Consider the following 27,786-nt stretch of genomic DNA (forward strand, 5'->3'; position numbering starts at 1 on the left):
ATGTTGAGTCACTCCACAAAGTCAATGTTCTGTGTATCAATCCCCCCCTGAAAATAGCTCCTAACAGCTGCACCATTTCTTTCTCTTTAAAGAAAACATGTCCTCCTCCTTCCACTTGAGGAAATGTGCTCTAGGTGGAATGCAACAGAAAGGTTATGATGTCAGTGTTTTCATGGCATTTGTTACCGTCATGAACAAAGGAGGTTAAGTTTAATCGTTTAAAGGAGTGGAAGTGATGATCCTGTATTTCCTACCACTTCAGAATTTCCTCCTGGGTTGCATTTCTGCTAAATAAAGTATGAAGAGTCTGCTGTAAAAGTGCTGTTTTTGATTGATTTTGGGGGGAAAAAAGAGTGAAACATAGCTCTTATAGTCCGTAAACTGGGACTGAAAACAGTTTTTTTTTGTTGTTGTTGTTTGAACATCGATTTTCCTGTTTATCTCTTTCTGTCCATCTGTTTGTCTCTTTCTTCCCTTCCTCTCCTCTCTTGCTTGCTTTCTCTCTATCACTCTTTGGACGCTTGCCTCCTAGTCCCCTAAATCAGCGTTCATCAGTGCAGCCAAAAAAGCCATGCTCAAGTCCAATCCGGTCAAAGTACGCTTTGCTGAGGAGGTCATTATAAACGGCCAGGTTCCGGTCAGTTCTACCACACAAATACACGCACTCATGCATACACACAAGCTTGTATGACCTATATAGGCAATGCCAGCTGGTTTCCACTTTAAACAGCGATTTCAATGGATGTAAGACAGTCACATAAATGAGTTATGACATGGCACTTTTATGAATTCCTTCCATGTATTGAACCCACGGCACGTGCACAGAATGAAAAGACTAATCCTGTGCCTCCTTTGCAGAACCCGATGAAGGACAACTCTCTTCTGTTCATGCCAAATGTCCTAAAGGTCTACCTGGAGAACGGGCAGACAAAGTCCTTTCGCTTTGACAGTAGTACCTCCATCAAGGTATGCGTGTGCAACAACTTAAGGCTTACGTCATGAAATAAGCAGCTTCTGCTGCATTTGTAATTACAGTAGGGGATGTTATCAAGAGTCCAAATTAGTGAGTCTTAACACACGCGCTGACCGTGAAATTCACTTCCATTTGTTTGAGCTCTTTAGTTATTCAGTCAAGGCGACAAAGAGCATATTCTCATTTTTTGACTTGTTAATTCTTATTCAGCTATGATCCTCTGAAGCTCCCAGAGCGAATTCAGAAAGCAAGAGGCATAATGACTTTATTTTTTCTCAACCTCACAGCAAAGAATGTCATCCTAACCTGGACAGAAATTGCCTTTTATCTTTCTTACTCACCGCTCTCCAGTGGGTGGGACAGAAATGACCAGTAGAATAAAGCTGCCAGGTGATGCCAAATGATCAAGTTGGGGTATACAGTGAATAGGAGACAGCATTTACTGACTAAAGACGAGATTTTCAGGATCAGAATGAGGTGCTGCACCTGGTCAAAGTGGACGATTCTTTGATGAAAACATTTGTTTTCAACCTGAGCTCACCTATTTGATCGCTGCGCACTGCTACTGTTTGAACTGCTGCTGTTGAGGTACACCTCATGCAAATATGTTACTGCCAAAGCTCCAAAAGCAAGCAGCAATCAGATGAGTGACAGGCCTGCTGGAAGCAAGACATCTTACTTACTAAAACATGCTTTGACCTTTTTATATAAAGTTACCACCTGAATAAGTTATCCTGCACTCCACACAACTTTGTTGCTTCTGTCATTTAGTTTGTGTTACAAACACCGGAAAAATAACAGTTTTGCATAAAATTCAGGCGTAATGCCATCATATCTTCCCTGCATGGAACTGTAGTCATGACCTACTTAAACACTTAGATATGCTTATATTGTAATCCAGTGCAGAATATGTTAAGGAATTAAGAAGGTAATTAGCAGCCAAGTGTTGCTGATCAGATGCTAATCATCACCAAGTATGAGCACTTCTATATATTCACTCCAGAGTCAGGCCTTGCAATGATTCACCATGCACAAGACTTCGACAGCAATTTCCTTCGGACAGATGAGACCAAAATGGAGATGTTTACCATAATAGACAGCATCATGTCTGGTGAAAATCAAACATAACACATCAACACAAACACCTCATACCAACTATCAAGCACGGTGGTGGAGTGGTGATGATTTGGGCTTGTTTTGGAACTACAGGACCTGGGTATCTTGCAGTCACTGAGTCAGCCATGAACATCTCTGTATACCAAAGTATTTTAGAGTCAAATATGTATCTGTTCAAAAGATAAAGCTTGGCCAAATTGGGTCATACAACAGGACAATAAACCCAGGCAAGGCAATAAATCTACAACAGAATTACTGAAGGTTGAAGAGTTTTCTACAGACTTTTCTTCATCACTCAGTTTAAGATTGTTTTTCTTCTTTTGGCTATGTATGATGTCATAGAAAGCAGATATTCCAATATGGCAATCTCAATAAGACATAGTTTTGGGTGTGAGTGGAACCTTCACCCACTTGTGCTTTAAATTGTCTGATTGGCTGACTCTCACAAACAGGCAGGAAATCGGAAGATAGTTGTCCTAAAGGGAAGGATGATTTTTAAAAAAAGACATATTTCAGACTCACCAAATTAGTGAAACCCCTCTTTCTGTCAGTGTGAAGAAGTTTAACAACACATTTAAATTCTGAAATACAATATAAGAAAAAGAAGTGCAAATTCAATAGCATGTGTAAAACATATGAAAACACAATTAAAAGTCCAACATTTATGAACACCATTGATCACCTTTGTCATATTTTGTAATACAATCCAGTGGGTTGGACTGCTGTCTTTGTCTGGCCGATTATGGCCCTCGTGCCTTATGTTTGACTATCATGGGTGAAGCCCATGTATAAGATCAGTAGTTGTTTTTTTTTGATAGTCAATGAAGAATAAAAAGCTTCAGTAGAACCCTAGACTTAAAATATTAAGTTGGAAATAACCGTAATAGGTCCCTTTTAAGTGTATTTTTTATTTTTAAGTCTTTTTTATTTTAAAGGTATCCTGAGGAAGGTTTTCAAGAACAGTTAAAATCCGTTATTGTGAGTTTTTCTGTTATTCTTTCAGGAAGTTATCCTGACCCTGCAAGAGAAGCTGTCAATCAAATGCATCGAGCACTTCTCCCTGGTGTTGGAACAAAGGACCGAAGGCTCTGAGAGTAAACTGCTCCTCCTGCACGAACAGGAGATGCTTACTCAGGTCGGAGATGTTGCCTTGTTCTTTTCACTTTCTTTGCCTTCTTTTCTGTCTTTCACACACAACAACTAGCACACACACACACACATGCACGCACATTCCTGCTCAGTATTCAAGCAGCATTTAGACCCCAGTGTCATTTATCAGCACTTGCACAGCAGTGGCAACAGCTCACATTACACCTACACAACCACACACACAGTGCCCAGTATATTCTAATTGGGTTCATCACAGGAGGACAATATTAATATTCATGCCACACAGTTCAGATGTGAAGAGCTCTGCACGTGGCACACACAATGGCTGAAGACTCTTTGAGAGTCTGAAAACCATTCTCTATACTGTAATACTCCCGAGTGTCAATACTGAGGACAGGTGTGTTTGAGAAAGCTGGTAACTCTTGAAGTGTATAGATTTAAAAAAAAAACAAACAAACAAAAACCCTCTTGCCCTTTCTACACGACGCAATATTAAATAATTTACAAAATATGATCAATATTTAAAAGACGATGCCAGTCTTGTGGTTTTGTCTTGAATAGAGGATGGAAGCAAATGCATGAACAACCACAGCAAGCAAAGTGAGGTTTTTCTAGGTTACTGCTGCTGGATTGCACAAGCATGTCTTAAGGTTGCAAAGTGGTCTAAATACAACTAATATGGCTATGAATATAAAAAACAAAACAGTGCTGCTGCTCCTGTCGTTGCTTTTGTACCATTACTAATGTTTCTGCAGCCAATGCTATATATGTTCACCACTGGTCATAAATTTATTCATAAATTTAAGACTTTTACTTGAAGATTCACATTTTTTGGCAGTTTGATTTTGCACTGGTTTGACACCCATAATAAGTTTATTTAGTTTAATTAGTTTTTAAAATACGACAATGATGATGGTAAGCCTGGTAAAAACCAGTTAACTACCCTATACGTGGTTACAAAATGAACCTGAGCTTTTAAGCTGACATGCAGTCATTATTAATTATTAACTTATTTTCTCATATAACTATTTATTAACTTCATTTCTTTGAATTAGTTTGAGTTACTTTTTTATATAGACACAAAACCAGAAATGAAAAATTGAAATAATGCCATTTTTTTACGTTCTGTATTTAGTAGTGACTCGAACAAAATTTAATCGCAAATACAAATTTTAGTAAATGTGAAGTTTTGAACGGGTGACATAAGTAGGACATTTGAATCATATGGAAAGTAACATAACATTCGCTCGGTTATGATGATGAAATAAACTAAATATGCAGGAAAATCAAAAGGACTGAGATTTATGATAACTCTTTTTTAAGAACATAGAGATGTTAATAGTGTATGTGTGACGATGTCTGTGAAAGGCTTGCTCCAGATTGGCCCACCCATACCTACATACATATACAACTACAGGCTAAGATAACAGGACGTCCGTGCATTCCCAAAATCTGGGAAGTAGACTTAATTGACTATGTGCACGTTAGCATATGCTACTTCCGGTGCGGAAACTCCTGTGGGGAGCTTTGTTTCCGGTGTCCTATTCGCGCCCTGTTTACGGTCCAAAACAAGTTAAGCAAATAAATAAATAAAGCGGCGATTTACATTTCTATAGATGTCTCGGGCATTTACCCAATATATCTGTAAATGATGTTCATCAACTTGTCGATATTTTTCCCCCACGCCTCAGGGGAAAAGAGAAAATGGATTCAAATGTTATATTTCTCAGCTGTCCCTCGTTTATGCGGGTGTTATGTTCTAAAAATAACCAGCGATAGGTGAAATCAAGTAGCCAATTTTATTTTTTGACGGTGCAAAACGTTTCGTGTACATCGTGGACATACAGCACTGCACTTCAGAGTCACACTGCTAGCGATAGATGCAGCGATTCTGTACTGTACAGGAGAGACGGAGGAGATCGTCTGCAGCGATCAGGACGCAGGACGTAAAAAAGCATGCAAACTTGCACTAAAAAATCTGCGAAACAGCGAGGTGAAAGGTGAACCGCGTTATAGCAAGGGACCACTGTAATTTTGAGGGTAAGTCACAACATACCCTTCGTAAATACTAATGTATAGAAACCGTTACCAGCAATCATTAATTTTTTGTGTGGCTTTTTTTCACGGTTTGTTAACATGCTGTGTAGGTGTGTACTTGACTAGCTGATATCGACATAACGGGGAAAACATCTGGTTTGACTATTGTTCACCTGTAGTTTGAATGCTGAACATTTGCCTGTTTAAATCATAAGACCAGTCACTATACAGAGATGTGCTTCTGAATGTGGACGATGTGTCTTCTGCTGCAGTGATGCAGTTCTGCTTGTGTTTAATGATGTAAACAACTGATCGATCTAAACTCTTTAAACGTCAAAATTGATCATTAGATTTTTATGACACAACAGTGGTGAGTGTTCCCACCTTCTCCTCTTTGTAACTTAACGCGATCGTTCCGTTTTCGAGTTTTGGACATCAATTTTGGAGTATATCTTCGCAGTAGCGATTGACCGCAAAGTAAAGCTACCGGAAATGTACAACCCCACATCCGGTCTCAAACCAGGAAGTTAGCATTTTCTCGTGCACAGGGTCAATTGGAGTGTCATCCTACTTTTTCACTACTTCTTTTTGAAATTGAAAGAATATTTGAGCACCTTAGGCCCCAGTCACACAGGCCTAGAAACCAGTGACTGATCCCTCGAATCTCCTTTTAAAAATGACCCTTCTTCTCACTTGAATGAATACAACAATAAAACTTTTCTCCTTGGGTTTATGATCTTATTTAATAAGCCGTGAAGCCAGTCTTATTAAATCAAACTAGCTTCAAGTCTTTTTTTTAATTAAAAGATGATGTTCATCTTTGTCCCATTTAAAAGAAAAAAAAGGCCATAAAACGGGACATGATTTAGGGTGTTGCGCTTACTGAAAAACCCCACATTACCTCTGATGGTGATTGGTACGATGACTCTCAACGCTCGTAATGATCCAACATGAACTTTTGAACAACTTGAGTTTCTGCATATACTTACACATAGCTTATTTACTGTGTTTTCACATGTTCACGCTTCTCTTTGTCTGTGCTTTTCAACCCCAGGTGACTCAGAGACCCGGCTGTGACAAGATGAAGTGTTTCTTTAGAATCAGCTTTGTTCCCAGGGACCCAGTGGAGCTGCTGCGGAGAGACGCTGTTGCGTTTGAATACCTCTATGTTCAGGTGAGCGGTGGCAACAGTAGCAGCATGAGCACGAGGTGAGATTTGTCGACTGTTAAATATAAATACATCCAAATCCTCTGCTGCCAGATGGTTTGGAAATTATTTTTCATGATCTACAGACTTACTTAGTTTTGTGGAGAATTAATCCGTTCAAGACAAAAATCCTCATTTGCAAATAAAGTCTTTATATCAACTGTTGTATGAAATACTTCCCTCTGAAATAATAAATTGCTTCCTGAGGATTCCTTTGATAATTAGTCAAGTGAAATAGCCTGAGAGAAGGCAAGTTAATCATCTTTTTTTTCTTTCTGCCAGAGTTCACTATTTTGTGTTTCCGAGTCCTTCATCTGGGACTGGAAGCTACAGCGCATCCCTTTGAAGGGATCTCTAGCCACTGAGGTTGTGAACAACTTATTACAGCTCAGTGGGGATGCGCTGGTGCTCGAATAGCTCTTTGTAGAGATGAAATGCGCTTCACAAGCCCCAAAAAACTTAAGGACTCTTACGTAACTTTCTCCTTTGCTGCAGAGTTGTAACGATGTGGTCTTAGAGCGGTTTGGCCAGGAGCTCAAGTATGATGCTGCGCTGCGATTGGCTGCATTGCAGATGTACATCCTCACCATGACAACCAGACAGAGTCAGAAGGTCTCCCTCAAATACATCCAGTAAGTGTGCATGTAAATGCAGCTGTGGGTTCGAGTGTGTTTTTGACACTCTTAACATGTCTGTAAATGTAAAACTCTTGTACAGGCTGCAGCTCATCATTAATAATAAATAACAGAGGTTTTTTCTAAAAGTTTTCTGATGGTTTTGCAAAAGTTTATCTGGCATAATAGAATTCGTTGCCCTTGTTCCCTTCTTGGATGAACGCATCTTTCTGGCTAGACAAAAAAAATCACATAACAGGAAGAAATGTTTCCTTGAATAGTTTGCTGAAACTGTCAGACTGTTGTTAATGGCAACTTGAGAAAATTTATGGCATTCTCAGATGTGCTTACATCAAAACTCATGGCTGATTATTAGTTTGAATATGATACGGGTAAAATAAAACTCCAAATAATACAAAAATATTTTCGAATAACCTTTGTACATGAATATATGACTAGCAGTGAGCACACTGTGTAGGGTTAGAAAATGTTCGCCTATACTGAAGAGACTTGAATTTAAAAGGTAATATTTTCTAGTTTCTTAAATTATGTTTTTTTCAGTATTCTGCAGTTCAGTGTTGAGATATTAACCCACCTCTAAATCGTCATCAGCGATTAAGTGATCAGCATTAATAATCACCATTGTTGCAAGTTTTGCTCTAAAAAAGTTCTCTTGTAAAAACTTGATACAGTTACAGTTGAGAATTGTAATCGAAGTCTATTCAATTACCAACAATTTGAACCCATTAGAAATACAATAGGAAGATGTAACTTAATAGTAGTCATTGTCAGCTATTTATGTTGATTGTTATAGATATCTTTTCTGTTGCATGATCTACCCATAAAACCTTAAGAGCTTAATTACTACTAAATTACTGCTAAATGCATGCCTGAAAATGGCATAGATTCTTGAACCTGCCTTAATCATGCAACTTCAATATCCAAATACAGATAAACAGAAATAAACAGAAACAGAAACAGTTACTTTTTATGTGAAATAAATACTTTATTCAATCACCATGTTGATGTTATGTTGATGTTATGGGCGATCGTGGCTCAGGAGTTGGGAGTTCGCCTTGTAATCGGAAGGTTGCCGGTTCGAGCCACGGCTCGGACAGTCTCGGTCGCTGTGTCCTTGGGCAAGACACGTCACCCGTTGCCTGCTGGTGGTGGTCAGAGGGCCCGGTGGCGCCAGTGTCTGGCAGCCTCGCCTCTGTCAGTGCGCCCCTGGGTGGCTGTGGCTACAATGTAGCTTGCCATCACCAGTGTGTGTGAATGGGTGGATGACTGGATATGTAAAGCGCTTTGGGGTCCTTAGGGACTAGTAAAGCGCTATACAAATACAGGCCATTTACCATTTATGAATCTTGGTACCCAAAGTAGTTTTTAGCCCAAGTTTAATCAAGATTGAGCCAGTTCTGGGAGGTCTGGGAACAAGTATACATACATTGTTATAGTAGGATGATGATGCATCCAGAGGCACAGGTAAGGAGTGCCAAAGGAACCACGATAGAATAAAGTTTAGTCACCCGACACAAGCAAAGGTAGAAGAAATCAGTGCTCAGTACTCTCGAAGAGGTGGGGTTACATGGAGTAACTACTGTAACTACTACCCACGTAGACAAATTTGAACACTAAAGACACCTTTTTAAATGGTAAATTTCCTGTTTTTTGACAACAGTTAAACAGTTATTTTCAGTGGTGGATGCTCATATTAAAGATGGCCAAAGGATTAAATAATAACATCATCATATTGCCCAAATGGGCTGAAGTCAGGTTGCGGCTGGATTTTATATGCCCTTTCACTCTGTTTCACACTTTATTTAATGTCACTCAGTGTCGATATCCCTAATATGAATGTTTTAAGGAAACCCCACCCATCAATTAGGAAGCCAATTAAGAGAAACCTGGGTTAAAGGCAGGGTGGCCTTAAAGGGAGTGGAGCTAAAACAGGAGACAGTGGCTCAGTATGAGAAAAATGAAGAGTACTTCGAATTGTGAAATATGCAAAGCTACCCTTGTAGAGTCTAAGTACAAAAAAATAGAGTTGTAAATGAGCATGACTGGTCTCCTTGAGAAGAAGCACGACTTTAGCAAACAGTCCAGATGTTTGTTTGTTTTTTAATCAATTGAGAGTTACAAGAAAATGCTGTTATTGTACTTTTATATGGCAATATAATGTTGACACATCTGTTCCTGTGCAGTCCCAGTGTAAGTAAGGGAATCCGCCTGGCTGCCCTTATTTTACTTGTCCTCCAGCACTGAGTAAAACACTGTAAATATTAGGGTCTCAGCGCAGATAGCTCTCTCACATCTTTAAGGTCCTGTTGAGGAAACACTTTCCCCTTTGACAAAGCTGTCCACCTGAAAGTCAATTCATCGTTTTGTTCTGTTACTAACAGCTTGTCTCCTAATTTGTAGTTGTTTTTTAACCACTGTGGAAGGATTTTTTTTCTAAGGGCTGCTTTATGCTGAAATCAATCTTCTCTCAACAGAAAAGAGTGGGGTTTGTCACTGTTTCTGCCTCCTGCTGTGCTGTCCAGCATGAAGGAGAAAAACATCAAGAAGGCTCTGACACACATCCTCAAAACCAACCAGAACCTTGTGCCTCCAGGGAAAAAAGTAACCAGCTCTCTTTGTCTTTCCTTGCCCTTGTTAATAAGCTGACACACTCTGACACACACACATGCACGCAAACACACTGCGTCTCTGTTTTCTGACGCAATATCCTAAAATAGCATCGCTGCCATACACCACCTTGTAAAGGTTCTCACCCTTGTCAACCTAAGACCCTTTGTCAAGCTAGACCTTGAATGCTAATGTGAATAACAATGGATTGTCAAACTTTATGCATAATAAGATATTTAAATTTAAAAGCGCACACATGTTCCAGTCAGTGGCAGCTAATCTAACTTGGGCTGAACTTTTTAGCTTTTTTTTTTTTTTTTTTTTAAACTGTTTTAATGATGCAAGCAGCTGCCAGTCTTCTTATTCTCCAGCACCCATATTAACTTTGACAAGTACAAATCAGCAGCCGACCCTTGCAAGAGTTTCAGCGGCACCCAGTGATTTACAATCAGCTGTCATGCAAATTCTGTTAGTGAATCAGAGTTAGATAGAGTGTATTCATGGTAAGCCATCAGCACTTGTTTGTGAGTTCTTGCAGACTTTAATGTCCCATAGAGTCATGTGATAGGCCATGGGCTCACATTTCTGAGCCTCGCTACGTAAATCAACTCTCGACATGTTGTATTTGATGCATGATGTAGGAAGTAGATATTATTTCTTAAATTCTAAAAAAGCTCTAAAACAATGCTGTGAAACTGCAAATTGAGCATGGCATTAGTTCAGGCAGACCACCAGCTCAAGTTCAGCCACAATCCCAGCAGATCAGCTGATTTTGATACTAACCCACATCAGGTTATGGCTTCTCTTCTACACATAGAATGAACAAATCTCACATAGTGTGCAGCATTTAAGTTACACTGAAATAGGCCATGCTGTAGCTCATTTCTATAAATAACAAAAGCTAAATGTATTCAATTAAAAACACATGGATGAACCACAGCATTGCACTGATGGAAATTTTCATTTATTGCGATGAACATATATCCCTAATGCTCACAGCTGATCTCACATGCATAGTCGAGTCTCCACAAATGCTCACTGGAGCACCAAACATGTATTCATTCCGACTGAATATTATGTATGCGCAAGTTTCTCCTCGAGGATACACATATTTCATACCATTTTACGACCCCACAAAACAAGTCTCATATTGCAGCCGAGCTCTTGATCATTTGTTTCTGTTATTTGCTATGAAATATGATGCATATTTAGAGTCAGATTCTCAGTTTTCTAAACTAATAAATGAAACCATTTGCATCTGACAGACAAATCAAAGCAAAACCTGAACCTTTGACTCCTATAGGAAGGGGATTTAATGGCTGTCTTGTGCTATGGGATCATTTTGTGCTAACGTTTTAGGCCCAACTGTCATTATCTAAACACAAAGTGAGGCAATACCTAGAAGAATAGTGTGTCATCTGTCTAGCCTTGGATCCGTCGTTTAATCCAGGAATGTCAAACTCATTTTACATGATGGGCTGTATGGAGCCCAATGTGATCTTAAGTGGGTGAGACCACTGAAATTCCCATTTTCCAGAAGTTTAACTAAAAAAGTTCAATTTTAACAGCATGTCTCAGTTTTTCTACATGATAAAGAAATGCTGTAGTAAATGAAAGCACTCTGACAGCTTTGGGGTTAAAGTGCAAGAACTAAATGTGTAAAATTGTAGAAAAGGTCCTGGTACTTTGTTGTAATATGAATGGTGATGTGGGCCACCTTTATCAGCAGGAAATGCTTTAAAACTTCAGTTAAGCGAATACAAATTTTTCCTAAAGCTATGCAGTGGCCTGGATTGGAGTCTTTGCTGGGCTGATTTTAGCCCCTGGGTCATATGTTTACCACCCTTGATCTAATCCATCAGAGACCTGAAGAACCAACAGTAAGGTGCAAAGGCTATGTCCACCATGATTTTTTTTTTACAAATGACCCCCATTTTCCACTCCAGAACACATCATAAGCTCATGTACAACTTCCCAAGCATGTTGAAACATGGGCTGGGTCTCAAAAAGCACCAAAAAAGTGCCTGTGCTTCTTTGATTTGTTACACGTCTGTACATCATAATATACAAAGAGCCGCTCTAAAGCAGAAGTGGGCAAAGAACCTGAATGCTGGCGACATCAATTATCAGCAGGCAAACTGATATTACTCCAGTTTAATTGTCCAGTTTAATCAAAGTAATGCAGCTTTATGTTGTAGGTGATGAATGTATATCAGTTGAAACACACCAAAGCTTCAGCCCATGTGCATATACACATATTCCAAGCAAGGCCAAGCGGCTCGATTGGCACTAGCTAATCAAATGTATTCACAGAGATCAGACGTTCCCATTAGCATTTTCTATGTGAGGCTGACTGCACAGTAAAATATTGCTAGACTACACTTTGGAATTAAGAGTGAAGGGATAAAACTTCAGGTCATGAATGAATGAACGTTGGAGTAAAATGAAAGCAGCTGTAATTTTTGGCATCTCGAGTTTAAATCACACTCACCCTCAGCTGCAGGAGAGGCACAACTCCACAAAAGCAGGGTGTAAAGAGTGGCACTGCTGTGGAGCAGCTCTTTGGAACCTTATCAGATATAAATGACATGATGGGATATAATGGAAAATCAGCGGGCCAGATCAAAATAGTTTTGAGAGTGCTTTACATCCTGACATTAGAAGACAAATTGCATTTGCTTGTGGTGAAAGCTATTTCCTTTTCAGATTCTTACTAATGTCCTTGCTCCTCTCTGCACAGTTGACCGCTTTGCAGGCCAAGGTGCATTACCTGAGGTACCTCAGTGAACTCAGACTCTTTGGAGGGAGGGAGTTCAAATCAATACTGTTGGTAAGCCCATTTGATCCAGGAAGCCATGTGAAACGTTTGAGAGTAAATGTGAGTTCTTCTTGAGCTTTTCGCTGATTTTAATTTGTTTGTTTGTTTTGAAATACGCAGCAAGGTGAAAAACAGACAGAGGTGACGCTGTTAGTGGGCCCACGTTACGGCATCAGCCACGTCATCAATGCCCGCACAAACCTGGTGGCCCTATTGGCTGACTTCAGCCATGTGAATCGCATAGAGATCCTCACTGAGGATGAGACCAATGTCCGGCTGGAACTGCATGTTCTGGACGTCAGGGTGAGAGGAGAGCATAGTTGTCTTTGAAAACAAGTCGTCCCCCCCCCCCCCCCCCCCCCCAAAAAAAATGCCTTCCATTAATTTTAGCATCTGTTGTTTTCCTTAACTATTTTTTTCTGCACATCCTCCCTTTTTTGTTTTCACAGCCCATCACACTGATCATGGAGTCAAGTGATGCAATGAACCTGGCTTGTCTAACAGCAGGATACTATCGCCTCCTAGTGGACTCGAGAAGATCTATTTTCAGCATGGCCCACTGCAATAGCACAGGAGTGGATGACCTTAGTAAGTATGATCCATGTCTGTGTGTAGGGCAGGACAATATGGCCAAAAATATTTATCACGATATAGATTTGAAAATTTGCAATAACGTTATAACTGACGATATAATTGACACTAGACACAATACTTTGCAACTCCGCAACTTTATTAGTGCAAAACAAAAAAACAACAACAAAAAAACAAGCAGCTGTTTTTTTTATGTGCATTAAAGCTACATAAAAATTTAACAGTGAAAATGCAAATTTCTTGCTGGCAGTTTAACCAAAAGGCCTTTCCAGTGAAAATGGGCCGACATATCCTCAGCATAACCATGTATAATATCCACAAAACTTAAAAAGAGGTTATACACACACGATACGGTAATATTATGTTGAAGCACAGTACGTATCACTCCGCAAGGTTCCCGACTACGGTAGCTGTAATGCTCCGACAATCCATCAAGCGGTGCAGCTTCGTAGCTTAGCAAAGTCGTACTAAAACATTTTTTTACAGATTTTTGAGCGCCGTGTACCATAAATCGGTTCAAGGTCAGTAAGCACAACCAGAATTCATACATAAGAATTATAAGGGGCACTGTCGATTTTTTCAGAAAATCAAAGGATTTTAAGAACAACTTATTTTCCGAAAAATACGGTAATAACAACGGCCTGCTTGCATGCTCTACCAAAAATTGTGCTTTGGTGTGTATCTGACGGACGAAAGCCAAACCAGTTCCACACCACTGAAGTTGCATCATTTTAACAAACCAATATGGTTCATCTGTTTCATTCAACGAACCGCTTCCGCCCTTCCCATTCTCCGTCGCCGCCATGCTTTTTCTGCCATGTGCGTATGAAAACAAAGGCACTGCGCAAGCGCGTTTTACCCATATTCCATTGCGATATTTCATTTTCTTATCGCCTAACATTATACCGGTATTACCGTGAATATGATATGGTATGGTATGATATGGCCCAGCCCTGTCCTATGTATGTGACATAATATGGATTACAAGCCATCTGTTTAGGACAAATTGGTGGATATCTAAAGTTTCACTTGAGTAGTAGATGTTGATGCTCTGGAAAAGTACTCCACATGAAACTATGAAAACTTGTTGCGAGGTCACACATTTAAAAATTGACGTTTTACAGTGCTGCATAAAATCTGCTTTGAAATAGAGTGCTTAACTGAAACAAGTCTTTAAAGTTGAATCAAAATCAAATACAAAACAGGTAAAGTGATAAAATCTTGTGTTCCTTGCAGGTCAAGAACGTGTCCTGGAGTGGCCTTACAGCACATCTTTTGGGGACAATGAGGAGCCTGGTCAAGTAGAGATCTACAGCAGAGACTCTGAGTACTCAGACAATGGGCAAAGGGAAAACAGCATTTCTCCTTACTTCCACGAACCACCAAACCCTGACAGAGACCTTGAGAACCGAAGGAGTCCGTTGCCCCCTCCTCTGCCTCCAGCTACCAGACACAAAACTCAAGACTCACCTCGGAGCGCCAAAGTGTCATTTATTTTTGAGGGGAACCCACCCCTCAATAAATTTAAGAACTTACGCTATGAAAGACTGTTAGAGAGCCCGGAGGTACCCAACTACGGACCGCCCTACTTGCACAACAACACATACTTTCAGCAACAGGACAGAGAGCCATTTCAGCACGTCTATAGTAACATCATAAGCGAGGAAAGTAGTGATGAGCTAAGGGAACTAGTTTATCGTGGCAATACAAGCGATCCAGATGAGGATTCTTGTGAAGAAGATTCCACTGGGGGGACGCCAGTGGGTGATGAGACACATGATGGTATCCAAGGGGAGGGCCTACCCACAGCAGCCGGCAAAGCTACCTTTCTCACACTTTCCGGTTCTACGGACGACATTATCGACCTGACGTCGCTGCCTCCTCCCGAGGGCGATGATGGTGTTGATGATGATGAAGACGACACCCTGCTGCAGACGCTCAACCTTGCAATCGCAGCACCACCACCAGGCTTTCGCGACGGTTTGGATGAGGACGTTGCACCCGAGGGAAGGCCTCTAAGCACACGTGAAAATGATGATATTCCGGTTTCACTAATCGATGCCATTCCAACGCATGGGGAGGGGGAAGGGAGCAGGGGAGGGGAGAGAGGACTGGAAAATGCGGTTATGAATACACTGCAAGCGCTGCAAGCTCTCTCGGTCTCTGAACAGAAGCCTCCACCGCCGCCACCACCCAGCGGTAACAATCCAGGTCTGTTGAATACTAATGCAGCACAGTAATGTTTATGCCTTTATTTAGCACTGACTTTACAGCACTTTTACTTAGACTGAGCCAGTGGTTACCAACTTTTCATCGTCTTAAATTCTCCCTCCCTAGCTCTGTCAGATGGACTTTAAACTCATTTCCTCATTTCCTTTCAGCTTACAATTTAGTCTTAACAATTACATATTTAGCAGTTATGGTCTATAAACTGCCTAAATCATTATCCATAACTACTAGCTTGGTCAACATTGAGTAGCAACTAGTGGAGTAATTCAAACATTAATCCACTAGTTTTAGTTACAGTTCCACCCTAACCTTCAACATCCATTTAAGCTGTTAATTATGTTTACTGATACTTTCAAAAGTGTAACTATTACTTGTTGCTAAAAGTTTCATATGTTCATCTTTCGTTTTAGCTCACTTTCAACTGCTGGCTACACATTTAGCTAATTTAGGTTTTGCGGACAAGTGACCACGTGACATTAACTTGCCCACCATTTTGGATGTATGACAACCATGATGACACTGTGGGATCAAGCATGTAAGACCCCAGTCGCAAAGGTCTAAAGACTGGTCCAACCCTCTGAAAACCACCGATTATGAGGAAAAAATTTATATTCTCAACTGGTCACAAGGAGCTGCTGGAAGTTAATGGCAGTCTCTGAGAAAATTATTGCTAAAGTCCTAGTCACACAAGCCTAAAGACTGATCAATGACCTCTTGGCATCCACCTGTCACTAAGGAAAAATGCATATTCCCTAACCAGTTGGCAAAAACAAATATCTAGTTATGTCTGTCTAGGTTCCCAGTCATCTAGGGCATAGTAGTCTTGAGAGTTTGAAAAAGAAGACAACTGGACAGTTTCATTAGTTCTTTAAAATGATGGAGTGTCAACCTTCAGCGACCCCAATATGTTGCCTCAGTGACCTCCATAGGCCACATGATGGATTGGGGCAAGGTCTTGCAGTGGTTTCACCCATAACCCCATGTGATGATACTCGTGCCCGTTTTCATACCTCAGCTCATGTGATGACCTATGATCTACAGTGCTCAGGACTACTTCCAAAGGGGACAACTCCCACTAGGGGTTAAATACCTGAGACTCTACACCATTTTATAGAACTCAGAAAGGTTCTTGGATGAGAGATGAAACATCTTGTAGAAGTACAGTTGCCTTCTTTTTCAAGCTCTCAAGACATTTAGCTAGGTATTTCGACAGTTAGCCATACCTTTGCTTAAAAATTAAAAATCAATCATATTCCTATTTTCAGACATCTATGTCAATTTCTTGTATATTTAGCTTGCATTTTATTTTTTTAACCATACTTTTAGCTACTACATCAAACTACTTCAACCATTTTCCTTACTTTTTGACCACTATGTATCTATTTACATCATATATCAGTGCAAACTAGCTTGCTTTTTTTTCTTTCATATTTAGATTTATGACAATTAATTGCTAACTTTTAATGCTACCTACCAGTCAGGGCCTCTGTTTAAGGGTCTATGGAGCAGAGTTAGCTGTTAGCCATATCTGGTACATGTGTTGTGCATTGTGCCTGCTAAATAGAATTAACAATATGTTTAGCTTGGTTCTCTGTCACTACTGTCTAAGATTTCATATTAACTGCTACTTCTGCACAAAATTGTTTTGGTGTAGATTCACAAGTTAATACGGGATTCACTATAAGCTATGGAAAAAAACATGTTCAGAGCTCTAACAGTCAAAGCAGCAGTTAAATTGAGATTGAATGATCTACATTTAACTTTGTATCTCTTATCATCTAGGTGTTTATATATCTCATGGCTTTAGTCCAGAGTCATCCTCAGACTCTGGTAATGAGACCAACTCCTCAGAGATGACTGAGATCTCTGAACTAGCTGCTACTCACCGACTGAGCGAGAGCCACATGCGTCTTCTGGTGGCCACAAGGGAAGGATACCAACCTTTACTTGAAGAAAAAACTGAATTTCCTGTCTCCCCCACTACCGGAGGAACAATACAAAAGAAACCTCGCAGTCCAACACGACACCTTCATCCTCCAGCAGTTCCTCCAAGACGGAGCCCTCAGTTAAGCACCACATCATCACGGCCGGACAGCTCAGAAGTAAGGCCCCAGACTAATCTCTCAGCCACTCTTCAGCGCCCAAGCTCCACCACACCAGGAGGCAAGCACCATAAAAAATCAGCAGACTCCAGCGGAAAGTATAACACCTTCAGCACAAGGGAAGGATATCGAGGAGAGAGCATTGGGAGCCGCAGCCATCTTGACTTGGACCAGCGCACCTCATTCTGCGAACGAGAAGACAGCCAAAGAAGGCAGGATTCTTTTTTAGCAGAAAACTCTGTAGCCGAGAGCCATGGAGTCAACAGCCTCCCTCGTGATCATCATAGAAGTCCCCGCCCTTCCTCCGTTATCACTGACCACTTCTCAGATGTTGTTAACTTGGGGGGCTGTGATGCAGATAATGGAGCTTCAGCTGCTGAGCAAGATGAACATCTAGTTGTAGCATCGTTGCTATCCCCAACCAAAAAATCTAGATCAGGGGGATCAGACCAGGGCTCAGACATACAGAGTGACCATCAGCCCATTTCGAGACAACAGAGTGTAGCCCGGCTGTGTGAATACCATCTAGCAAAAAGGATTTCAAATCTGCAAGGAGAAGCACACAGTTCACTGCAGGGCTCTCTGTGCTCATCACTGGATGCTGGTGGCAGCACGAACAGTAGCGTTTGTGCTACCCCAAATGATTCACCCCTTGGCCCTGGTGCCATTGAATCAAAACACCACCATCTGCAAAGGCACCCGCTTTCTAGTTCCTCCTCCTCGTTACTCAGGGTGTTAAACTACGAAGATAACAAACCCGGAACCCCCTTTGCCAACCCTGCCCAGAGTACTCAGGGAAAAGACCTCCACCCTCATGCAGATCCTGCCCTCCTTCGGAAAATGCTGCCCAATATTCACCAACCTTCCCCTGGGTCAGAACAGGGCCGGCCATCCTCAGCCACACCATCTAAGCATAAAGACCCTTTAGGAAACAAGCGACTCCAGAATGATCAGCATGCTAAACAACAGGCCTGTCTGAAAGGGCTGAACCAGAAGGAAGGCAGCGAGGCCTACAGGCAATTGATTAACTATCTAACAGTCAGCCAGATGCATCAGGGAGGGAAGTTGCAGAGTGCGGGCATGGGAGGAGGAGTTAAAAAGGACACAAGGCGTTTTATTACTAGCAACCCCCAGCTTGTTGAAATGGTTAAAAATAGGGGGAACACCATCGCTCGCTGCCCGTGTATGCCTTCATCCATATCATCTCCATTCCTCAGCCCAAATTTAGTTAACCCTAATGCTGCTGCCATGCAGGCAGCAAACAAAAATGCACGGTCATACTATTCTGCAACACTTCCTACCAAACTCAAGAGAAGTCCTGATATGCATGCTCAGAGAAGGAATGAGACTTTAGATTTCAGGAAAGCTACTTCTGAGAGGAGGAGCTCCTTTTCTGGCCTAGAAAGTGAGATAGAGAGGAGTGGTCTGGACCCAGAGCACTTTCTGTCTCTCTATAAGAGAGAGGGCTGTAACAGCCGCGACGGAGGACTTGCTACAGGCGGAAACCGTGAGGGGGGAGGTACCACTAGCCGTCATCCACCTCGATCAAGAAGCCAAGCTAGCAGCACAGAGGAATGGTTCAGATCAGACCTGAAGTCAAAGCATGCAGTTCGTCAGTCCCGCCCTAACGATTCTCTTTGTTTCTCTGCTGCCCCCGGTGGTCAAAGAGCAGACCTCAACACTATCTCACTAGGAAGGGGAGACCACCCTTCAGCTTTTGTCAGGCAGGCATCAGCTGGTCCAAGAGCTTGCATTACATCTCCAACACCCAATCTTCAGAATCCACCTCCCCCACCACCTCCCCCACCACCTCCTTCTTTTTCCCAGCCTGTTCAAGTCAACACTAGTTCCAGCAACTCAGGATGCACACAGGACCCCAATCATTCTGTCCAGTCCCGGCAGAGTCAGAACCACATTCAGGCTGTCACCCCGACGCTACCACACACAGATCCCTTCAGTAGCCTGCAACGGGGCCGGGAGCTTAAACGGAGCTCTAGCAATGTAACTGCAAGTTCTGGTAGTGTTGAAGCTCTATTTGAGAAGCCCACCCGAAGCCGGAGCCAGCAGCCCCTGTCACTGTCTCTGCCCCCGCAAGGTGACACCAAAGTCCAGCGGAGGCCAAATAGGAAGAGGCTCTCCAAGAGCTACTCCCAAGGCTCTGTGTCTTCCCACACCACGTGCTGGTCCACAGGCAGTAGGGTAGACAGTAGAAGGGCATCTGTGGCTTTTCCATTGCAGAAAGATGCAAAACAAATGAAGGGCTCTCAAAAACTGGACACAAGTCCCTGGAGATGTAATGGGCCCTTCAGCTACTGTTTCTTTAAACGTAAGAGTGAGGGCGAAGAGGATGAGATCGAATGGGAGAGGCCCAGACGAAGTCGCAGTGGACCTGATTTCAAGGATGACGGTGCTGCTTCAGCCATATTCCCCTGCGGTTCCGCACTGGATGCTGCTGGCGAGCAGCTGTATGGCGAGGTCCTTAATAACATGAGCTTCAGTGACCGACTGGCACGAATCAACGCCCTCAAAGACCACATGTACGGTTTCCCTTCCGGCTTCACTGATGCCCGCCGTGATGCCAGCGAGCTCATCGCATTAGTGAGATCCAGCATAGGTCGCTGTGAGCGTGGCATCCAGATGCCTAACCAGGATGTATCACAGTATAAACAGCTCCTCTCCGTTGAGTCAAAAGAATTAGGCCGGGCGTGCCGGAGGATGGCACAGGCCCACAGCAGTCCAGAGGAAATGCTGCTAGCCGTGACTTGTAGCTTTCAGGTGCTTTGTTGTCTCTGCGAAGCTTGCATGTGTCTGGTTAGGGGACTCGGAGCCTCAGCCTCACACCAACAGAGAGAAGTCGTGGCAAAGGTTGACGAGGTTGTTATGAACTATATCTGTTTGCTCAAAGCAGCTGAGGCTGCCACTGTTGGAGCGCCAGGGGAGCACAGCATGAAAGCCCTGGTCCGCCACTCTAGTACCATGTCAGCCATTGCTAACGCACTCACCCGCTCCCTTAAAACGCTGCTTAGCAAGTAGAGGCTACTCCTTATAATTTATAGTGTGGCCTCTGCTGTCAGCGGGAGTATGTCTTTAAGCGTCTTGTCGTCTTTGAGTCAGCTGTAAGAGTCATGTATTTTTCATAAAGGTTTAGAGCTGTCTCCATATCAAAGTTTAAAAAGCAAAAGGCAGGAGTTAGACTAAACATTAAAGTTACATAACATTTACAATGAATAGATGTATAAGATGCTTAAAGAGTCCTCTGACTGCTCTTGCTTTTTTTCTGATGACAATATTGTAATGCATATTTACAAAGCCATACTGTCACAGACCTTTGTAATATGATATGTACCTAATAGAAATTATACCCTTTTAAGTGTGCATTATGTAAGTTATTTAGAAAATGTGTATATAATGTACATAATTAATTATCAAATTCACTGTAGCAGTTTCAAGAAGCCATCGAATTTTCAGTTTAACCCTCTCAGGCTCAGATTAAACTTTTTGTTGCTAATGCACAACCAAGTCTGAGTAAAAAAACTCATAAAATATGTATGTGGGGTAATCAGGTTGTTAGTTTTTAACTGTTGCAAATCAGCAATGCCTGCCTGGAGAGGGTTAATTTGCTTTGATACTGTGCAGGGCTAGGGGTGACAGTTCACGAGTGGCAGTTTTACAATAACTGTATTTATTTTAAAAGAAAATGTACCTCTAGACATGTAATTAAAAACACAAGTTTCATTGTCAGTCCAGTGAGGAAGTGATATAGTTATATTTAAATGCTCTAAAATGACTGTGTAACAGTGAGCTGATTTTAACTGATTACATTACGATGCTTGTTTTTCTTTCTTTGGTTTTTGTTTATTTTACAAGATGACTGGAAAATTCAGTAAAAGTGTTTAACATACAGGTTACACTAAACATTGCACTTCATTCACACAACCGCTTTGTATTCTACCACTTAGATTATTTTGTTATATATATATTTAAAAAAAGAGATATATAATTTCCCCCAACATCAAATGTCATCAAATAAACATTGCTATTTAACATATATATAAAACATTTTATATATATATATATATATATATATATATATATATATATATATATATATATATATATATATATATATATATATATGTATATTATGCAATATGCCTATAGTTTAAAGGCGTATTTCAGATTCAGCACACTGTGTGGATTATATCCGATTACTTTTTTAGTTTGTTTTTTTATTACCATCGCTTTTGGAATGAGTTTTGTGCGTGAATGATTTACTACACCGCGCTGTGTATCAAGATGTGGTTATGTCTCTCAACAAAGAAGAAATCACTGCTTTTTTTCAGCAACCCACCAACCTATTAAAAGATATTTTGCAGAAAAACTTGTCTTATTCCATGCATTTTTGGTTTGAATGAGTTACTACACCATGCAATCATGCTGTGATTTGTTTTGTAAAGTTTGCCATCCTAAAATCAACAGCAAGGGGGATATATTAAAATACCCCCCTTTTTAAACTGACAGCGAAATGTGGATCTATTTAAACTAATGTCTAGTGTAAAACTACTCGTGTTCCTGATATTTCTGTCACACAGTGGAAATTTTAAGTTGTCTTTTCACAGTAATATTTCAGTCTTTATATCAGTTGAAGAGCTATGGATTTGGTGTTAAAGTGCATTGCTATATATTACAGGTAATTTGACATACATGCATCAACAATCTACTGGTACAGACAGGAGAGGATGCTAGGGATAGGGTGAATGGATGCAGATGGCTTGCTGTGTTTACCCTTAAGGGGAGGAGCCAAAAGAAGAAGAAGAGGAGTGATATCTTGATGCATGCTCAATCATCCAGGTAAGTAAATCTCCAAAAGTTGATTCTGTTCCAGGGAGGAACACTGGTTTGAGCAGGGAGTCAAGGAGGCCATTTACGTGAAAAGGGAAAGACCATCTCTGAATCGAGGAGGGGGCCTAAGGGTACATCTTTTGCCATCTTACAATGCTGTGATTGCAGCCATTCCCCAACTCTCTGTGAATGGTATTCATGGCCATTGATCAGTGGGCTTTGATCAGTGGGCTTTGATCAGCGGTTGTTGATCAATGGTCATGAGAATTTGCATAATTATGATGAAGGAACTGACCTCCCAGCCCATTGTTCCTTCAGTGGTACTAGTTTCAGTCATTATGCAAACGTACTGTTTATAAGATTGGGGAAACCTGAAGTCAGCTGAGATTGAAGAAGTCACTTGGATGAGTGACGAAACGTTTCTCCCACTGAAATCACTACATCCAGATGAACAGAATCAACTTTTGGAGAAGAGGAGAGATAGATTCATCCTGCTGAGACAGACGGACCTTCCAGCTGAGAACCCAGGTTAATGTGCCTGCAGTATCCTTCTAGTCCACTTTGACTTTGGTCAAAAGCAGCCTAGTAGCATTAAAATGAAAAGATATCCAAGTATAGTTTAGCTAGTTTTAAAACTACAAATCTGGCGATTTGTAACTGTAACTGTAAGATAATAAATTAAGTATCTAACTACTTCTGACAATCATACACAATCCTAAATGAAGACATCTCTGCTAACCAAGTGTCTCTATTAGAACCCCATAGCAGCAGCTGGTGTTATCGGTACTGACCCATAAATGGAAATTAAAAAGTAAAGAAGAGACAGGAGACAGTTGTCAAACATATGGTGAGCGTTGACCCAATTGTTGCATAATTTGTCCACCAGAGGTCACTCTGCAACTTCATAGTTGGTAATACAAGTTTGTAATACTACAAAAACAACAACCAGGCGATCAGTATGTAAATAACTACAGATAAAGAACAGTCGGGAAATCTTCTTGTGTTTTGTGTATTGGAAAGAAAAAGAAAATCAGCCAATATATGGGAGTATTCAATTTTTAAATCACCAAATATCGGCATTGATGTCAGCCTTAAAACCCCTATTTTGTTTGGACTATAGTCTCTGTAACCCTATGTCTGTGTGTAAGAGAAGAAATATGACATTTAAAAATACCAATAATAATAACAACCAAATTGAAGTTCGGGGTCGCCATGCAAAACTATCCCCATATCAAATGTTCAAAACTGCAAGCTTCTTACAGGCCTACAAGTAAGCATTGCCTCACATATACTATATATACTGCACTTCCTGTCTCCGTCCATGGCAGAGATGTATCATGCACGCGGGTCTCAAGCCATGCAGTTTACTACCTAAAGGGCTCTGGGTTCAGCCACAGCTGGCTGTTCGTTCACGTGATGTTTTCCCCAAGAACCAAAGAGAAGTAGAGAAGAGTACGTGCATGACGGGGAAGTATGTTTCATTTGCATACTGGGCGCCTGTTCTGAGCATGTCGTGACGTCTAACCAATCAGGTCAGCGAATCCCACAAACCACGCCCGCGCGGTAACTCGTGTCGCGCGCTTCAGCATTGTACTAGTGTGCAAGTGAAAGAACCAAAAGTTACAAGCGTCTTTTTGTCACCGTTTCATCAGGTTTACCTGACAGGAGGACTTTTTGTGTAGCAAGTTAAACTCAGGCAGAGCTCAAAGAACTGCGAGGACGTCTTCGGAACAAGCTCGTGGCTGCCGAGTTTAAACTGCTACCAGCGTGGAGAAGTTATTGTTCGCCACTCCGTGGGGTTTAAATTTCGGCTAACAGAAGCGCCCCAGGCCGAAGCAGGTTGTAACCCCCGAGTGTTATAAACCTTAAGTCGCAATGGCAGCTGTGTGCCAGCCACGACGGGCCTTGGTGGAAATACCTGCTCCACAGCCCAAAATTGCCGGTGAGTTTTTAGCTTTTCATTTAACATGTGTAACTTGTTGTTTGGAGAGAGGCGCCACCCTGCTCGAGCTATCGAGGCGCTCGCGCCCACTACGTGTCGATAACAGCGCCAAATTTGAAAAAAATAATGTATTTCTGGTAGTTTCTTATCATGTTGTGAGTGTAAAATTATGTTAAATATTTTAACAATGCAACTCTTAAAAATATTAAATTCTTTACAGCTCGAATGAGGAGGTCCTACTTGGAAATATTAAGTTCACGTATGGTCCCGACCCCGTCCCCACTTCCAAGAGGAAGAAACACAGCCGCAAACACAAAGCGTATGCAGTCATGTAAGTTACGCTGTTAACCTTAAATTAATTGTAGCTATACTTGCTGAGCTGATATGCGGTTGATGTTGTGATCTGACCTTATAGGAAGCTACATGGCAAAAAACAAAACGCGCTTGATAATGAAAAGGGAGTTAAGGGCTAACTTGGCTTGGTGTTCCCTGGTTTTGCAGTGGACTTGGCAGTTGGTGGGGCGTGGAGAGGAAGGCTAGAGGAGCAGTGTGAGAAGATGGATGAGCACCACACACCGCTCTCCAAACAGCAGCTTGTGCAGCTCATTAGATCCCTCATCTTGGTCGAACAGGTATTCATCAGTGGACAATTGAACTTATAGTAAAGCTAATGCGGCAGTGTTTTTGAAGAAACGCTGCGATTGACATAACTTAACAAGGCGTGCATTCCTGTTGTACCCTAGAGCCAAGAGCCCAGGGTCATGGCATCAGACCTGAAGTATCTACAGGAAGACCTGCAGCTAAAGAAGGCCAATGTTTACAGGTCCATACCTTACTCACGGTTTGGATCCAACAGGGACGCTCACTGCTACAGAAAGGCATACCCTCACCTGGTGGCATTCAAAGTGAGTCTTTGTCATGTACAGTTGTGTTTTTTAGGCTTTTAAAAGTAGGTTCTTTAAGGCTGCTATTTGTGTCCAGTGGAGATCTCCTTTTGCTATTCTTAAGTACATTTATGTCACATTAAACACCTCGTCTTCCACCTCAGGTTTCGTGTCAGGAGTGGGGCCAAGTTCTGCTGAGGAACAAAGATTGGGACGCCGTGTTGGAGCACTCACTGATGGCGTGGCGTTACACCAGCGAGCTGCCGCAGTGGGACACTGCGAGCCACAACGCCCTTCGAGAGCAGTGTTACAGCATCCTTGCGGCTCACAGCCTCACCGCTCTCCAGCACTATTCCCCCGAACCCAACAGAGGACGCGAGCTGCTCAGAAGGTAACACTCATTTTGCTCTGATGCGGGATGCCACGGCACCCACCCGCCCCCTTCCTTGTAGTGAGGTTTAGGCAGCGCTACACCAGAGGATTGCACTATAAACACCTCAGTTTGGTTAGTACATAATACTTGTACATGCATGTGGGTGGTGTTTATATACACCAACGGCTTTTCGCAACCTCTCTGCTGATGGGCTGGCAACAAACTATTGACTTAAATATCAAGTTTAAGCAAAGCATCATGGACATCCTACTGAAGTCTGCCACCTGTTGAGTGCAAGTTTACACACCTTACAACACCAATTCACAGATCACGAATGTGTTTGCCTCTCCACTTTCTTCCATACGCCTGTCAGTCATTTTAGCAGCTAAAGTGAGTTGAGCTTCACTTTGTGTTCTGAGGTTGTTGCTAACATTTGCTAATGTTCTGTTGGCACTGTGTAGACTCTAAATAAACTTGGCAGCCAAGAAGCTTTTATTTATAGATTTAAGATTATTTTTAGAGCAAAAAATAATATATAACAGGGAGTTATTAGTGCAAGTGTGACTTGATGTTTTTCGATCAACCCTAACTAACAGATGGCTCTAATCTTTGTCTCTAGACTGAAGATGGCGCAGCTGTATAGCCAGTCAATTGTTCCCTGCATACAGGAGTTGCAGAGGATAATAGAATGTCTCGATGACTCGTCCATGGATACAAAATGAAAGGAGAAACCGGCAAAAGAGTGCGAACTGTGGATGACCAAAAAAAGTGCTTTATGTGTGGTGATGGGCCAGAAACATTGAACACATTAGTGTTTGTGTAAAACCACTACAATATTCTTCCAAAGGACACGGTGGCAAGTGCAAAATGAATAATGCAGGTTTCAAAGGGTAATAAATAACACTTCCTAAATGGCTGAAAATGGCATTTTAACAGCATATGGAAAGTGTTATTTTAAGAGTATTAATTAATGTAACATTTTGTTCACACATTACCAGCCTATATGAAAATGGAGAAGGAGCATTTACATTCTGAAAAGCATTCACTTGGTGCTTACTGTTAAAATGTTTGTATACTTTTAGACATCATATAGTTTCATCTGTGTCGACGGCTGAAATATAAAAAGTATGAAATTTCCCCCGCTTGTTGTTTGCAGGGTTGTGTATATATGTTCTTGTTACTGTTTACTTGAAGCTGTGGCCTTTGTCTTAGACTATAGTAATCTGTCTTGTGTGTACAGATACTCATCTGTCAATGATTGCACTGTTGTTTGTCCTGAAAACTTGAACAATTTTGATAAGACTCCTAATTTAATTAAAGACGTTCTTTAAACTGCACTCATGTGTCTTTGTTTTGTGCGAGTGCTTTGCATGCATGCCAAGCACTGTGAACGACTAGAGAATCTGAGGACAGTGCTGTTTTCATGTAGTAGCTAGTTTCTAAGTGTGTGGGTTTTTTGGGGTTTTTTTTGTTTTTTCTTTTGTTTTACTTTTAGGAAAACTGTCAATAGACTAATGGTATTTCCATCCTCTCTGTTTCTATGCCCACAGTTTTATCTGAAATGGATCATAGGCTGTGGCTTGTAGGCTCAGAGAGTTGATTTGTATTGTTCAGTTTGTAAAGTTACTTGATTGGAAACAGTTTCTCAAAGATGGGCCATTACAGTAGATTATAGGATTAATTGACCAGTAAGCTGATCGTAAGTCTATTTTGGCAGTGTCAGAGTTGTCGTGTTCTTTGAGTTCCCATTTTGTACCACTAGGTGGAGCCCATGTAGCACGATTCTCCACAGGTGTTTGTGTTTCCAGAGTCAGGCTTGTGACTTCAGAGGAGAGGCAATATTAATGCCACTGGAGAAACAGCTGTTGCCATGGCACTCTGTAAAGTGAATATTAAATAATTTTAAATGCTATTTAGGGTTCGAGATAATGAATGGGCGGATGATAGGGTGAGAGGCTGCTGGATGACAAGCAGACTTCCTGCTGCAGCAACGTTATTTCTGTTTGGAGAGTTGGATCTCCTGTTATAGCTTCAGCTTTTGTAAGAGGATATCACAAAATCCAAGATTAATACAATTATTTGTCTCCATGGTGTTGCAGAGTGGAACCTATTAATATTACTGCCTATGGCAACTCATGCAAATGTGGCTAACCCACTCATGTAACTTTGGTGTTAATTTATTATCCGTAGGCTGGAAGTGAAACGGCTAGGCTCACGATAGTCCTGGTTCTGTTAACATAGCCCACATACAGACCTCCAACCTACAGAACAAATAATACCAAAGAAGAGAACAGTGCCATCCCAACAATTTAGCTTCCAG

General features: G+C 41.4%; 2 protein-coding genes across 3 annotated transcripts in view; both read left to right on the forward strand.

Moving 5' to 3' along the window:
• Nucleotides 1–21,473, forward strand: part of LOC146492081 (FERM and PDZ domain-containing protein 4-like) — a 94,049-nt gene extending 72,576 nt beyond the window's left edge. For both annotated transcript variants that reach the window (XM_085150582.1, XM_085150583.1), the window contains exons 6-16: nt 533–637; nt 859–966; nt 3,093–3,224; nt 6,291–6,410; nt 6,939–7,075; nt 9,553–9,679; nt 12,426–12,515; nt 12,624–12,806; nt 12,953–13,091; nt 14,331–15,305; nt 17,106–21,473. In XM_085150582.1, coding sequence (XP_085006708.1) covers nt 533–637; nt 859–966; nt 3,093–3,224; nt 6,291–6,410; nt 6,939–7,075; nt 9,553–9,679; nt 12,426–12,515; nt 12,624–12,806; nt 12,953–13,091; nt 14,331–15,305; nt 17,106–20,458 — 5,469 coding nt within the window. In that variant the 3' untranslated portion in view covers nt 20,459–21,473. The remainder of the gene's footprint in view (nt 1–532; nt 638–858; nt 967–3,092; nt 3,225–6,290; nt 6,411–6,938; nt 7,076–9,552; nt 9,680–12,425; nt 12,516–12,623; nt 12,807–12,952; nt 13,092–14,330; nt 15,306–17,105) is intronic.
• A 2,342-nt stretch (nt 21,474–23,815) lies between these two features.
• Nucleotides 23,816–26,803, forward strand: LOC146492082 (uncharacterized). Its single transcript, XM_085152290.1, has 6 exons — nt 23,816–24,209; nt 24,430–24,540; nt 24,711–24,841; nt 24,953–25,114; nt 25,258–25,484; nt 26,086–26,803. The coding sequence occupies exons 1-6, from the start codon at nt 24,143–24,145 to the stop codon at nt 26,186–26,188; spliced, it is 801 nt and encodes a 266-aa protein (XP_085008416.1). The 5' UTR covers nt 23,816–24,142; the 3' UTR covers nt 26,189–26,803.
• Nucleotides 26,804–27,786: the final 983 nt, after the last annotated feature.

Source organism: Neolamprologus multifasciatus, chromosome 23 (assembly GCF_963576455.1).
Source record: "Neolamprologus multifasciatus chromosome 23, fNeoMul1.2, whole genome shotgun sequence".
In the NCBI taxonomy this organism is placed as follows: Eukaryota; Metazoa; Chordata; class Actinopteri; order Cichliformes; family Cichlidae; genus Neolamprologus; species Neolamprologus multifasciatus.